The following is a 14,429-nucleotide window of genomic DNA, read 5'->3' on the forward strand; positions in this document are numbered from 1 at the left end:
TAAGCAAAAGTAAGTAAAATAGTTACTGTAATGAAGAATGAAACACACAAAAATAAAAGATGGTTATTCTGAAAAAGTCGTGATAAGGGGAGAGAGGTTTAGAGAGGTCTTGCAGTAGCAGTCGCTTCTGGCTACCTTCCTGTATTTGTTAAGCAGGCTTACAAGCTTTCAGAGGGGTCGTCTTATGGCTGGAGCAGAGTGTGGACTTCAAAGCTCTATTAAACACTATGGTTGTGAAATGGCTTATAGCTTGGAGTAGTCTTTCAAAGTGGGAATCTGTGCACTGTCCTTCAAAACTACAGCAGGAAAAGAGGGAGGAGAGGGGCTGAAAGAAGTTCTGGTCAGAAGTTCTGCCCAGGAAGCAGAAAGAAAGTAGCTTACAGATGAGATTTTTCCGTATTTTAATAATGTTTCTTGTTCCATGTTGGGAAGAACAATTTTTGTCCATTGCTATATGACATGCAGACTCAATACATGTATTCATTTGCATGTTAGTTGATAACAGTTTCAGGCCTCTAATAATTCTGATTACGAGCTTGGGTTTTTGCCTACTTTGTTTCTAACATGACTCTGCAGTTCTTCAGACTGCAACTGCTAAAAAGTAAAAACCCAATCATCTGTGCCATCCCAATGTAGCTGAGAGTCCCAGTTTTCCAATGGTATAAACCCTGTGTATCTCAACACCAGCAGTTCCTGAAAACTGCTGCTAAAATCATGTTGGAATTGAAGATGACAGGAGGAAAAGTCAAGGCAGAAATCCGAATGGGATTATAAAGGCTGATATGTCATGACCTATATGAGAAATAAAACACTTACCTGGACCAGAACAAATTATTTTGGGACTAATAAACTTTGCCAAACTTTTATCCTAGGTCAGCGATCAAAAAGAAAATATTTTGGCACTGTAATGTGTTATGTTCTGATAGAATAAAATCCTTTTACCTTAAATAAATAAATATCTGGGTAAGGCATACTAGAATGATGTCCCTCTAGGGATGGTATAGAAGAGAATGGAAGGGAAAGTGGTTACCCCTTGATTTGCTAAGCAGGTAACTGACAACCTTCATTTGTATTTGCAAAATGAATATGTGCTTGTGGGCTCGTGAGTTAGAGCAATTTTTAAAATAAAATTGGGTTCGCATGTTAGCCATTGTGTTGCATATTTTAATTTAGCTTTGTTAAACTCCAAAAAATAAAAAGGGAACATCAGCAGAGTCTCTTCTCTCAATTTGCTAAGCCAGATTGCTTTAGTGGGGATATTACTGTGCCTTTTTCAGGGAGGAAACAAATGTATGAAATAAATAAGACTTTACAAAACGTAGCTTGCACTGTAAAAGGATTTAAGATTTTTTTTTGCACACATAAATGCGTATTAGGGTGAACTCCAGTAGCTGCCATCCTTCTTCTAAACAAGTCTTGTGGTCTTGCACTATTAAGTCCTTGCCAGGGTTGATCTGCACCATAGCCTGCCACATACAAGAATATGGGTAGGAAAGACTTGCACTAAGCTCTTGGCTGGGGGGTGGGAATTCCAACCTGAACAAGAATCAGAGTAGCAGCCATGTTAGTCTGTATCCATAAAAAGAAAAGGAGGACTTGTGGCACCTTAGAGACTAATGCTCTAATAAATTTGTTAGTCTCTAAGGTGCCACAAGTACTCCTTTTCTTTTTACTGAACAAGAATGTTATCAACAAAATGATGATTCTCTCTGCCTCTTGGTCCTAGCTATTCTAAGTTTTGTCTTAGCAAAAGGAAGTATTCTATTTCTTCCCCTGGGTTAACTACCCATTTGTTAATAACTGGGTAACCTAGTAGAGGGGGGACACTACTGTAACACAGTGTGTGTAGCTGTTCTTGACTTATGTTTGTTGTGTGTATTTTGCTGCTTTATGGCATATGTTTGTTTTGGATTAATGAACAAGTACTAATTTTGTTCTGTTTAAATGTTTAAAAAAGTCTTTGAGAAGAGATCTCTGGAACATAGTGAAAAATGTCTCTGCTGCTTATCCCATCATCAGAATTAAATACAAGAGCTGTCTGACATAGATGTTTGGCAACTAAATCTCTCTGCTGTGTGAAAAAAATTCTGGCTCCTACACTTGTCTGTATTTATTTTTAGTATTCCTAGGGATTGGGTTTCCAGTTCTAATTATTTTTTTTCCCGCCCCCCCCCTCCCCTTTTCTCTTGTAGGTAGTACGGGTGCTTCCTTCCAGTGCCAGTCAATCCATCAAGACCACATTTGTAATGATGACAGTGACAAGGTGAGATCTGTGTAAATTTCCCCTTTAGGGAAGGTGCATGTCATTCTTTTGCAGATTGCGTTGCTTTTATAGACTAATGGTTGTTTTCCAGAGCCAAAAGCTAACTTTATATGAAATACATGTTACAATCTGAAATAGCTCTGGTCTTTTAAGAAAAATGTATATTTCACTCAATATGATCTTTTAGTTGATTAAGGAGACACTAGTCTTGTAATCTATTTTTTTCTGCTTCCATTCCCTCATTGTTCTCAATTTTTCTGGCTTACCACACTGACACCCACAGGTAATAATGGGTGGTGATTCCCCTATTGGCTTTGTTATATATAGCAATAATGTCTTATTACTGTCATTTTGTGACTTGTGAAGTTTGAGCTGGCTTAGCATGCTGAAAAGAATATTCTATGTGTGCTGTAGGTTTTCTCAACCTATCTCATGTGTTTTGGAGATAGGAATTTATTTTTTCACACTGCAGCTTCAAAATATCAATCCCTACCTGGCAGTGTGCAAGTGTTTTCCTAACCTTTTGGCAAGAGATAGTGTTGATGCACTAGCTTTAAGTTAATAAAGATGTTCACTGGTATTTTTTGTTAGAAATGTTCTGTGAGGGGTTGGATTAGTTATATAAATGACACAAATACAAAAATTGGATTGGATTGGATCATTCTCAAGTCAGATGGGGGGGCAGGCGGGTTCCTTAAAAATTTTAATGTCCCTTTCAAAGTAAATGAACTATGGGCCACTACATAGTGCATGTAAGTGGTACTTTGTCATACTTGTAAATACTGTATATAAGCTCCTGTCTGGATAGGAGTGGGATGGGAGATGTATACTAAATTCAGAATTTAATTAAATACAGAATTTGGTAGGAACATCCCAAATCTAGATAGGCCTGTTTGCTCAGCTGCACAGTTTAAAGGATATTAGCTAATGTGGTGCTATTATGTACAAATGTAGACTGATAGCCTTCCTAGCAAGGGCACTTGCATACAAAGTCCTGTCTGTCTTGCTAGTTACATGTCCTTCTGTATCATCTGAGTGCCTGAGTACTTGGGCCAATCTTTAGAGGTGTGGTACAGGTAAGCCTCTTCAGAATTATGCAAATATTGGACAAAAGTGCTGAGCAGAATATGCCAGGATTTTCTAAAGAATCATAGAATCATAGATATCAGGGTTGGAAGGGACCTCAGGAGGTCATCTAGTCCAACCCCCTGCTCAAAAGCAGGACCCATCCCCAGTTAAATCATCCCAGCCAGGGCTTTGTCAAGCCTGACCTTAAAAACGTCTAAGGAAGGAGATTTCACCACCTCCCTAGGCAACGCATTCCAGTGTTTCACCACCCTCCTAGTGAAAAAGTTTTTCCTAATATCCAACCTGAACCTCCCCCACTGCAACTTGAGACCATTACTCCTTGTCCTGTCCTCTTCCACCACTGAGAATAGTCTAGAACCATCCTCTCTGGAACTACCTCTCAGGTAGTTGAAAGCAGCTATCAAATCCCCCCGTTTTAATTCCGTTTGGTTCTGCAGTCCTGCATTAAAGTCAAGTTAGCGTGGTTATTTTCCCTGACTTCATTTTCAAAGTTTGTGAGCTCCCTTTAAAACTAAAAAAGAGACATTTTATTCTAACAGCTTTACATTCTGTTGATATCTTGTCTCCTCCCCTTTGTTATAGATGGTTCTATCCTTCATGCTGCTGCTGGTCTATCTGTTCTCAATGGGAGTAGGAGAAGGAAGCATATAGAGCATTCCAGCTTAGCCTTCTGCAGCTGGTACATTTATTTGTTCTGTATGGAATCTGTAATGTCCTCTTTGGACCAAGAGGAACTCACAGGGCTGGAGGGCATTTATAATGATGGAATGACAAAAGTGGTACATAGAGGATTCATATGAGGAGGGGGAAAGGGGCACTACTGGAGTTGGAGATGTCTTTCAGTGTCTGATATGCAGCCAGTATTCGCCAGTGGGTCTACTGGTGCTGTTTCTGTGGGCAGACAACTTAACAGTGGTTGTTTTAAATCTAATCGATCCTCTCATCTCCTTTAGTCTCATAGCTCACTCTTACTTCTGGTGAATCTTGGCACCAAGAGGGTCTGTGGATGGGGAACAGACAGTGGTAATAAAGTTCCCTTCCTGTGTACCAATGTCTAGTGGCTAAGGTACAGAACGCTTTCTTTACATTGCTTCGTCCCTTCTGCTGCTGAAAGTGAGTCCCCCAGGAGTGACCGCCTCATGGGAGGTAAACTAATCTGTAACAAGGAAATGGAGACCAAACTAAAGGATGAAAACACACAGAGTAGTTAAAAATGTTCAACAGTTGTTTTAAATGCAGTTAGGTGTTTTGCTTTGAAGGTGCTTCGCAGCTCTTTAAATTGCAGCCGGGAAAGGTAGCCTGTTAGACTCAGAAAGGTTCATGACCATTTCCAAGTCACAGGATGTGAGGCACCTCCACAGCATTCAGAGAAAACACAAAAATGTCCTGGCTCTGTTTGTCGGGTGGGGTAAGAAGGGGGAGGCTGGGGGGGGGGGAAAGAAAGTGGGAAACCATCCCTCCTCTGTGTATTGCTCCTATGCATACCTGTAAAAGTTGAGTGGAGTAGATCTGTTCCAAAGAGCATGATGAAGAGTGCCATTTTGGAAGCACCGAGGAGAAATCTTTTCCTCCAAATGACAGTCTTATGCAGTGGTGTCTTTGATGGTTTCTCCCATTTCTAAACGCTCACGTGGAACCATCTGCCATGCACTTTGTGTTTAGAGACTGGTAATCATGTAGTAAAATGGCTGCTTGTTCAGGAAAATTGTGAACACCCTTGACAATGCACATCTGTGCCAATGCGTACTGCATCCACCTTTTTATTTTTACAGGGAGGATGAAGAGAAAGCACTGGTTCTCAGTTAATGGCATTGAGGAGTATGTGTTAAATTTACATCTTTCCTTTGTTAGAATCATTCACAGAATTTTTTTATGGACATAACCCCTATATGTGGTGCTTTTTTTTTTTTTTAAAGTTGGTTACATTATTAATTTATCCTTTTTATTTAATACATCCTCTAGCACAAATGCATGTGACAACTCAGGGATTTTTGGTTTGGGGGGATTTTTTTAATGTGTTAAATTCTGATCCAGAGCCGATGTGAATCAGTTTGAAAATAAGAGGTCTGATTGCACCATCATTCGGTGGGGGAACTCCAGTTAATAGTGATGGGAATATCTCTTGAATAAGGAATGCAGGATCTAGCCTTAATTTACAAGCAGAAATACGACTCATAGTAGACTGGATACAGAAAGTAGGGTTTTTTTTGTTTTTTTTTAAAATACTATATATAAAAAAGGATAGCTGTCCACATCTTCAACTTCTGCTAACTAATGCACAGAAGTCTCAGTAAAGTCCTACACTGCCCAGTCTTGTGTGTGATCACATCACCAGTCAGTGCACTATATGAGAAACTTAAGGTATAGCAACTGACTGCCAGTTTTGTATGTGTATTTTGCAGTAGCTTCTCCACAAATCCTGGTATACATTTCTTGGAAAGCAGGTGATATAGGAAATGTTCTGTGCAACACACATTTAAATGAATGTTGCAAATTTAATGAAAACTATTCCCAGGCTTCCAATCCAATTATTTGATTTTTGTTGACTTGGCTACATAGGAATCTTGAATACATGTTCAGTCAGATCAGCAGGAAACCAAAGACTAGAATTTTTCAAGTGTGGCCTCACTGCATTAAAAAATGAATAATTGGCTAGAGTGTTATTGGTAATATTAAGAATCTGTTTAACTTTACAGGTTCAGAAAGAAGCATTTTTGCCACTTCCGATAAAATCTTTACTTGAATCTGTGATATACTATAATTTCCTTTTTATATGCAGTTTTAAAATGACTATTATGGAGACAAGTCTTAAAATAATTGCTGTTTTGGGGGTGGTTGGGGGAGTTGAAGTGTAATGTATAAATCAAAGGCCCATTTTTTCATGTTAGTAATGTCTTTGATTCTTAGAATGACTAGTCATTCATATTTAAACGGTTAATGTGCTGTTCATTTAAGAATGATTGGTGTGATTTTGGACTAAGACTGGAAGTGTTGTTACTAAAGAAACAGAATTCTGTAGTCTAAGCTGTTCTTCAATCGGTTCATGTAGGGGAAAATATTTCAAAAAGGTCCCTTTATTACTAAAACGCTGCTGGTTTTGTTTTAAAACCAAACAGTGATTTCCCCTTGAACACAAGAAAAATGTTCTTCACAGTGCATTTTCAACCATATTGAACTTGTTTATGGCTATGAAAGCTATTTGGTTTTTTTTCTTCTTGCCCTTTATTCAAAAGGATGCACCCCAAGGTAAGATGAAGTGTGTGGTCTCCCTATTAGACAGCTTATATTAGTGAAAGAACAGGACCAACCTGACTTGAGGTTACCTGTTTTTTTCCTTGTCTTTGCAAGGGTTTGTGCTTTACAGCATGAAGCGTATCATAAAATGCAGCTTGTGTTTACTTAGACAATGTAGCATCCAGTCTTCAGAAATCCACTGGGGCCTGGCAAGTTGAGAGAGGTTTAATTTGTGTAATGATGTGGAAATATTTAGGTATTGGGCAATGATTGTTTGTTTATTACATACATGTTTAATTCCTTACTATTCTTACTTGTAAACAAATCATCCTCCAAACCTACAACTTGTAATGTACAAACTCTACTTCTGGGAAATCTCCTAAGAGACCTGACCCTTTTATCAGTCCCCCCACTCCCCACCCAAATAAAAACAAACAGACTAACCAGGAATAGTGGGGAAAAAAAAAAAAAACTGTGAGAGTAATCTAATGCAGGGGTTCTCACAATAAAATTTTTGGTGGCCTCAGAGTGCGGCCACCAACTCTTGCTGGTGGCCGCTCTGACAATTTTTATAAAATAGTTAATTAACTTTAGGAAAAACAAATAAATATGTACATATACATCTCCAAATCATTGTAATTTATTTATGTAGGTTTGGTTTTTTTTGCAGACTCAATAATAAAAACAATGTACAGTTTTTGCTTTTCTTTACTGGACCTAAACAGAATAGAAACACAATTTGCATGTTCTTGTCTTTTTTTCTTATTGTTTCTTTTAAGTTGCTTTTTTTTTTTTAATTGAAGATTTGCTAGCTACTAAGTCTGCTGTGAAAAGTGATATTAACAAACACACAAATGTCATTTTTCACAGCAGACTTACTCAGCCCTGGCAATTACGGGGACAAATTGAGCTCTGGATGGGGAGGTGGGTATGGAGGCAGCGGGAGCCAGGGGCAGTGGGAGGGGTGGTGAGCTTGGGGAATGGAGCCCAAAGCCCCATGGCTGGAGCCTGCCACCCCAGGCTGAAGCCTGACCCCACTGCCCCTGGGAAGGTGGGGAACTCACTGGCTGCCTGCTCCTCCAGGTTTTGTGTCTCCAGAGGGGCCACTGCTTTGCCCCCTCCCCCCCACACACACCAGTAACTACCCAGAAGGCTGTGGCCCCAAGAAAAGCCCCTGGTGGCCTCATTTGAGACATGCTGACCTAGTGGGTCTGCCTGCATTACGGTCTGCAGAACCAGGCCCTAAATAAGGGACAGATCACATGCATGCATATGAAAATCCCACTGGAGAAATCTGGAAAGCAGCCTCCAGCATTTTCCCTATATTTGTTGGTGGGAGGAAAAGAAGTGTTTGGATAAGTTTGCTTTCCGACAGAGACACACCCTCTTTCCACCCCGCCTTCCCCTGGAGAATCCATAAAAGGCAGGGCATGCACACTCCTGGAGAATCCAGAAAATGTAGGGCAGTCTGTGTACTAGGCCCGGCAGCTGCCTTCACACCTGCTCTGGGACTTCTGTTCTCCCTGAAGCATTAGTAGAGACATGTTGCCCATGAGGTTTTCTCTCTGTCTAGTACTTCTCTAGGACTTTCTCCCATCCCTCAACCCTTCCTTTAGGGGGCATACACAGCACAGAGAAAAACTGCACAAAAATTACTGCAACCTTGCACCACTGTATTGCCATTTTTGTGGCATGACCCCTCTGATGTCAGTTGGTCAGCAAGGGACCAAGCAGGAGCAAGAGACATGGCACCAACCCTTTCAGGCTCTCTGTGTCCATGCTCCCCAGAATCTTCCTGAAACTTGGTGACGAGGATAGTAAGTCTTCCTTGCTGAGGAGTTGAAGGTCATCTCCATTCTTCTCAATGACATGTTAACTCAAGTCCAGGGAGGGCAATTTAAATGTTAGCATTTACTATTTCATGTTATTGGCAGTGTAGTTGTAGCTGTGTTTGGTCGCAGGATCCACGAGACAAGGCGGGTGAGGTAATTTCTTTTATTGGATGAGCTTCTATTGGTGGAAGAGACAGGCTTTCAAGCTTACACAGCGTTCTGTCACCCACCTTGTGTGTGTCTCTTTCCTATTCATTTTGTTAGAAACATCCAACCACTTTGGGATTGTCAGTAGTGTAGCTCTGCTCCCTCCTCAGATCTGACCCTTAATTGAGAGTATTTAAATGCTAATGTTAGGTAAGAGCTGTTCATATTTTTCTTTTTTTAAGAAACAAAGATCTGAATAACAATGCTGCTGGAAAACATTACTACAATATTAAGTCCCCAAAATGTGTAGATGGACAGTATAAAACTTAAGATGTCATAAGTAGTAATTCATCTGTTTTGAACATATGCAGTAGTTTCAGTTCTTTTTGCCAGTTAAATGTTTACGTTAATATATTACTGTTTTGTTGTAAAATACATACCATGAAAAATGCAGAAAGTGCTACAGTCAGATTAGCAGTGGAACCTTAACTTTTGCCTTTCCTTACATATGTGGCTTTGACGATCCAATTTTAATGTTGTATTAATGTAGTTTTGTGCATGTTAATATTTCCTAGTGCTTTATCTTGTATAGTTTTAAAGTATCCTCCGGAGTGGTGCTTCTGAAACTTTTTTGGAAACCTTTCCTATAGTTATATACATCTTACTATTGGAAGGGACTATCCTTGTGTCCCGTTAGTCACACATTTTCCCTTCCTTGAGAACAGAATGAAATCCTGCTTTTTATACCCTCTCATACCACCTAATCAATTTCTCTCCCTCCTTGGTGCCTACATCTTTCAAATGTCTAAGATATTATGTCTCCCAAATGATACCTAATCTTTCAATCCATCTTGGACTGAGTTTTCCAGACCTTAAATAACTGTTGTTGCTCTTCCCTGCACTTGCTTCAGTTTGTCTATCTTGTGGTACTGAGATGCTCAGAAGAGAGAGTTTTCTGGGGGCCATATCTTCTTCCTCGTTGTGCATTTTAAAAAAGTGTGGAAATGGAGATTTCACCAGAAAAAGCTCTAAAGCGTCTAATCAAGAATATCCTCCATATTCTACCGTGGTGGAGCAAGGCTAGGGGTTAAGCTAACAGAGCTGTTCATAGCTCAGGCTTTAAAAAGTAGTTCAAGAATCCATTTCAGAATCCTAATTTATTAATGGACCTACTTACTTATCTGTAAAATAGGAATAATGACACCCACTTTCTGTGCGGTGCACTGTGATCTACTGATGAAAAGCAATATATAAATTCTAAGTATTTTTATTTTCTGTCTAGTATTCCCCTTCCCCCGAATTATCACTGTAAAAGCTCTTTCTGTTCTACTTAATTCATCGTCTTGTTTTTTGCTCCTCTTATCTTTTTCCTGCAAGTCTTAATTGACTCTATATTCTTGTTGGGTTTCCTTTTCCCTTTTCCATTTCCTATGCAGGTCTGGCAGATAGTACTCTGCTCTTCATTTATTGATTTGACCCTCTTGCATGCTGTAGTGAACTATTGACTACTGTTGTCATTTTAATTTTGGATATCCTCCAGGGTTTTTTGTTTTTACTGGTTGCATGCAGATGTAAAAGCTGAGGAGTTTTAATGTTCACCTCTTATCTGTGACCTGGGTTGGTGGTTGTATCAGTTGCTGGATGCTAACTTTGAACCCTCAACAAATGGGAACATAATGGTCTTGCTGCCTGGCAGTGTTTGCCTGAGAATCCTTCTTTGTCACCAGGTGATGATCCTGCTAGAAAATATTCTATGTTTCATTGACCCACTGTTACAAGTGCTCCTCACCCTGTCTGAATATAAGGGAGATGGGAGTCGTTCAAGAGAAAGAGAAGACCTAGGTTGTGAGCTGAGAGGAACCTTGAGAGGAGCCAAGAATAGAGAAAAGGCTTGGGTTGTATTTTGAGTTGTTTCATTTTGAGTTCCTTTTTTAATAAAACCAATCCCTAGGATGATATGCATTATGAGGAAGAGTTACGTTTGGGTGAAACTTTAACAGAATTTCCTGACTTTTGGGTGATTGAAATAGCATTCTGTGTGTGTGTGTGTGTATCCAAAAGTCAGGAAATTCTGTTAGTTTCACCCAACCGTAACTCTCTCTATATTTATTTCTCATAAAAGACATGGAGGGAGTTAGTTGTTGTGCCAGACTCTCTGGAAGATGGAGATACGCAGTGTTGCATAGATATAGCTGTTTGAGAGTGATTTTTAGTTTACTAATTAGTTTCTGAAGCTCACTTCAGTTGACATATAAAGAGTTTTTACTGAAATAAAGTGGGGAAATAACTGACAATGCTGTTTGAGCCCCAGTTCTATGGCCCAGTCCTGTGGATTTTGAGCACCCCAGATCAGTGGATGCATGTAGTATGCAGGACTTTTCTTTAAAATTTTTTTTAAATGGATTTGAGGAAGAACAGACCAAGAATGATATAGAAAAACCTGTAAAATAGTTTAGCTCCTACTAACTACCAGGATATTTTCCCCTCTACTACATCTATACTGATTTTTCTTGGAACTGCATGTGTAAGAATGTGGCAATCTAAGAGTAACATTTACCGATGTGAAAAGAACCCTTGAGGGAAGAAAAAACATTTGAGTGTCTTAAAAGAAATGATGGCAGACTGGGAAAATGAGATTGTCTATAACAGTAGCTTCTGGCACCTTATGTCTTCACTTGACTTATTAAGTGTTCTGACATTTCAGTACAGTGTAGAGCTGAACTATTACTGTCCCATAAAATGACTTGGGTCTGTAAATGAAAAGACTGTTTTGTACATCTTTCTAAATTAAATGACTTACCTGTGTCAGAGGCAGGTTTCATTGCCTGTGCTTTGAAAGACGAAGAAATTTTTTAAAATACTGTTTAGTAATGTTCCCCGGGAGTGGGAGGATTAGGAAATATTGTATATAGCTAATGAAAATTACAGGGTTTTTTTACATTCGACTGAAGCACATTCAACGTTTGCTGTGTATTCTGTGTGAGAGGCAGGACGTGTATGTCTTGGTTTATTGATAGAAATAAACATCTTTGTATTGTTGTACAATGCTTTCCTGAATGGGAGCATAGCAAAAGCGATCTGTTAAGTCAATATTTCCCAAACTTTTGAAAGCTAAGCCATCTTTCAAGAAAACATAATCATTCTCATCCCTCAATCTTAATTTATACATCATCTGCATCCTCCCAGCTAGTCCTTCAGGCCCCACAGTTTAGGGAACGCTGACTTAAATGCTCCCATGCATATGAAGAAGTGGGTTTTTTACCCACGAAAGCTTATGCCCAAATAAATCTGTTAGTCTTTAAGGTGCCACCAGACTCCTTGTTGTTTTTGTGGATACAGACTAACATGGCTACTCCTCTGATGTTTAAATGCTCCCAGTTCTCATAGCTCGTTGCTGCTGTGTTCTTCATACAGTGGCTTGACCTGGTAGTGACCATACTGTGAATCAAAATGATGTCATGCCAATGGACTGGAGGGGATGTCTCAAGAAACCATCATGTGGAATACTGCACTGTGAGAAAGGGGAACAAGAAAAGAATGTGCTGCTGTGGAAACTTGGCAGTCTAGACCAACTTAGTTTCATGTCACTCTCCATTCAGTCAGCACAGTGAGATGTTGCGCTTTGGATACAATCAGGTGTCTATTGATTCAGTTCAAAATCCCACTAGTTGAGTCAGTAGAAGTTACCTTTTTATAAGACAATGCCAGTTATCTTATGTAGCTCCCCTTCTTTCTTCAGGCAGCATTTTGAGATTTGATTTAAATCGGGGCTTTAATTTTGTTGTTTTAGGAATGGTCTCTGGTACTTTATTCTCCCCTCCCCAAAAAGTCCCACAGATACATGGGAAGGAGAAACAAGAATTTTAATGTTTACACCTTAGCTCCCTCTTTTCCTTCACTCGCCTCCTTTTCCCACTCAGGACGGTCAGTCGGGGAGGAGGCCAATATGCAAGATTGCTGTGGTTTGTAAATGTCAGAGTACTATAGAAGTTCAAAAAATGAAAAACCCCAATAAACACAGTAAGGAGAGGTGGGGAACACCATTAAATTGTCACAACCATACTTGGAGGGAATAAGCAGTTTCTCTGCAATGTCAGGTCAGTGCTTTGCCTTTCCTGGTGTCCACTGCGTAGTACAGCCCCCTTTCTCCTTGTCTAGCGTAGGTACCACTAGTTCCCATTGAGACTGGCAGATGGTAGTAGATGCTCATTAGCAGCTGCCAGGAGAGGCAGGTATTGCAGAGAGCTCCCTGCAAGGTTCTCCATCTCCAGTCACCAGAAAGGAGTTGAGAAAGAAGGCTGCCTGGCCAGCTGCCAGGCTGCTATAGAGTGTTGGGAATGCAGAGGAGTAAAGTATGAAGTCCAGCAGCATTCAGCTGGGGAGAGTGATTGCAAAGGCAGGCTTGAAAAAAGCACAATCACTGGCAGTAGGCTGGTTTTAAAGCCCTAGTGTTGCTCGTCAGTGGCTGCTATCAGCACTAGTTACTTTGCACTACCCCGATATTCAAGAGAGGAGTCGTCTAACCAGAGGTCACCATCCGGCATCTTGGCAGTGACTTGGGAAAATGCCACAGAGCAAGCAGTGATGCTCTCTTGATGCACAGTGGTCAGCCTTTATCTGGCTGACATGAAGAGTAGACTTTAGGAAGGCTTCAAAGAAGTAATGATCTCAAACATTTTGTTGGTTTCTTTCCAAAATGACACTTCCTTAGATCAACTGGGGGGACATGTATGTCAGCCATTTTTTCACAGCTACCTCTTCCGTCAGTGTAAGAGTAGAGGTAAATAATTTGAATGGCTCTGCCTAATAGAACAGTGGAATGGGGGAATCTGTAAATCAGACAGGAGCAAGAAAATAGCTTTTTGCTGTGAAATTATTTTTAACTATCCCCAGAAAATGGCCAGAGAACAGGAATCCATCCAATACATTTGCTCTCTCTCCCACACAATTACTTTCTGTGCTTGTTAATTTTTAAAAATGGTATGGGTACCAGTTAGAGAAGTCTGGAGTCAGACCTTCACTGAGACTACTTGAAAAGAACCCTTTCCACTGCACCACAGATGTTGGGAATTATTATGGCTTTGGCTATCAATGCCTTAACCAAATATTGTAATGCTATAATCCTTCAAATTTAGACAGTAGATTGTCATTACTTCAGAGATTTTTTTTCCCCCCATAATACAGTGGAAGTGAATGAACAAGTATTTTGTATATACGTATGGACTTTTGCTCTAACTGAAGTTTTTTCCACCAAATCATTCCTAGTTCCTAGATTCTCCATCACTGACAATTATTAAACCCAAGATTGTATGTTTTTCTAAAAGATCTGCTCTAGAAATTTTTTTGGGGAAGTTCTCTGGCCTGTACTATACAGGCAGTCAGACCAGATGGTCACAATGGTCCCTTTTGGCTTTAGTATCTGAGAATAGCTAGACTGGTGCATTGCTCAAGTCTAGTGAAGTAACTGTTACTCTACAGACACAAATGAGTTTAGGATTCTTTACTGTGGTAGGTTTGCTGCGGGATGCCAACTCCGTAATAGAAATCCTTCTGGTGACTTCAGTGGACGTTAGATCATGACCTCGATTTTCCGAACAGAGCAGGTCTACTTTTCTGAGGTGTAAAAAAAAAAAAAAATGAGGAGTCCGGTGGCACCTTAAAGACTAACAGATTTATTTGGGCATAAGCTTTTGTGGGTAAAATACCACTTCTTCAGATGCAACAGGTATGTTTGAGGTAAGTCAATCTCATGCAGAGCAAGAGATCTGGGTAACTAATGGTCTTGCATTATTAATCATTGCTGAAATTAGGTTGCTAGAACAAGGGAGGTCACACTCATTGGGCCTGATTCAACACAACAAATA

General features: G+C 39.9%; 1 protein-coding gene across 1 annotated transcript in view; it reads left to right on the forward strand.

Annotated features, from left to right (window-relative positions):
- The window catches only part of RNF38 (ring finger protein 38), a 187,778-nt gene that overhangs the window by 96,438 nt on the left and 76,911 nt on the right, over window positions 1–14,429 (forward strand). Inside the window, exon 2 of the mRNA XM_084628431.1 lies at window positions 2,193–2,263. Within this exon, the coding sequence (XP_084484557.1) occupies window positions 2,193–2,263 (71 nt within the window). The remainder of the gene's footprint in view (window positions 1–2,192; window positions 2,264–14,429) is intronic.

Source organism: Lepidochelys olivacea (assembly GCF_965140295.1).
Source record: "Lepidochelys olivacea isolate rLepOli2 genome assembly, chromosome: 5".
In the NCBI taxonomy this organism is placed as follows: Eukaryota; Metazoa; Chordata; order Testudines; family Cheloniidae; genus Lepidochelys; species Lepidochelys olivacea.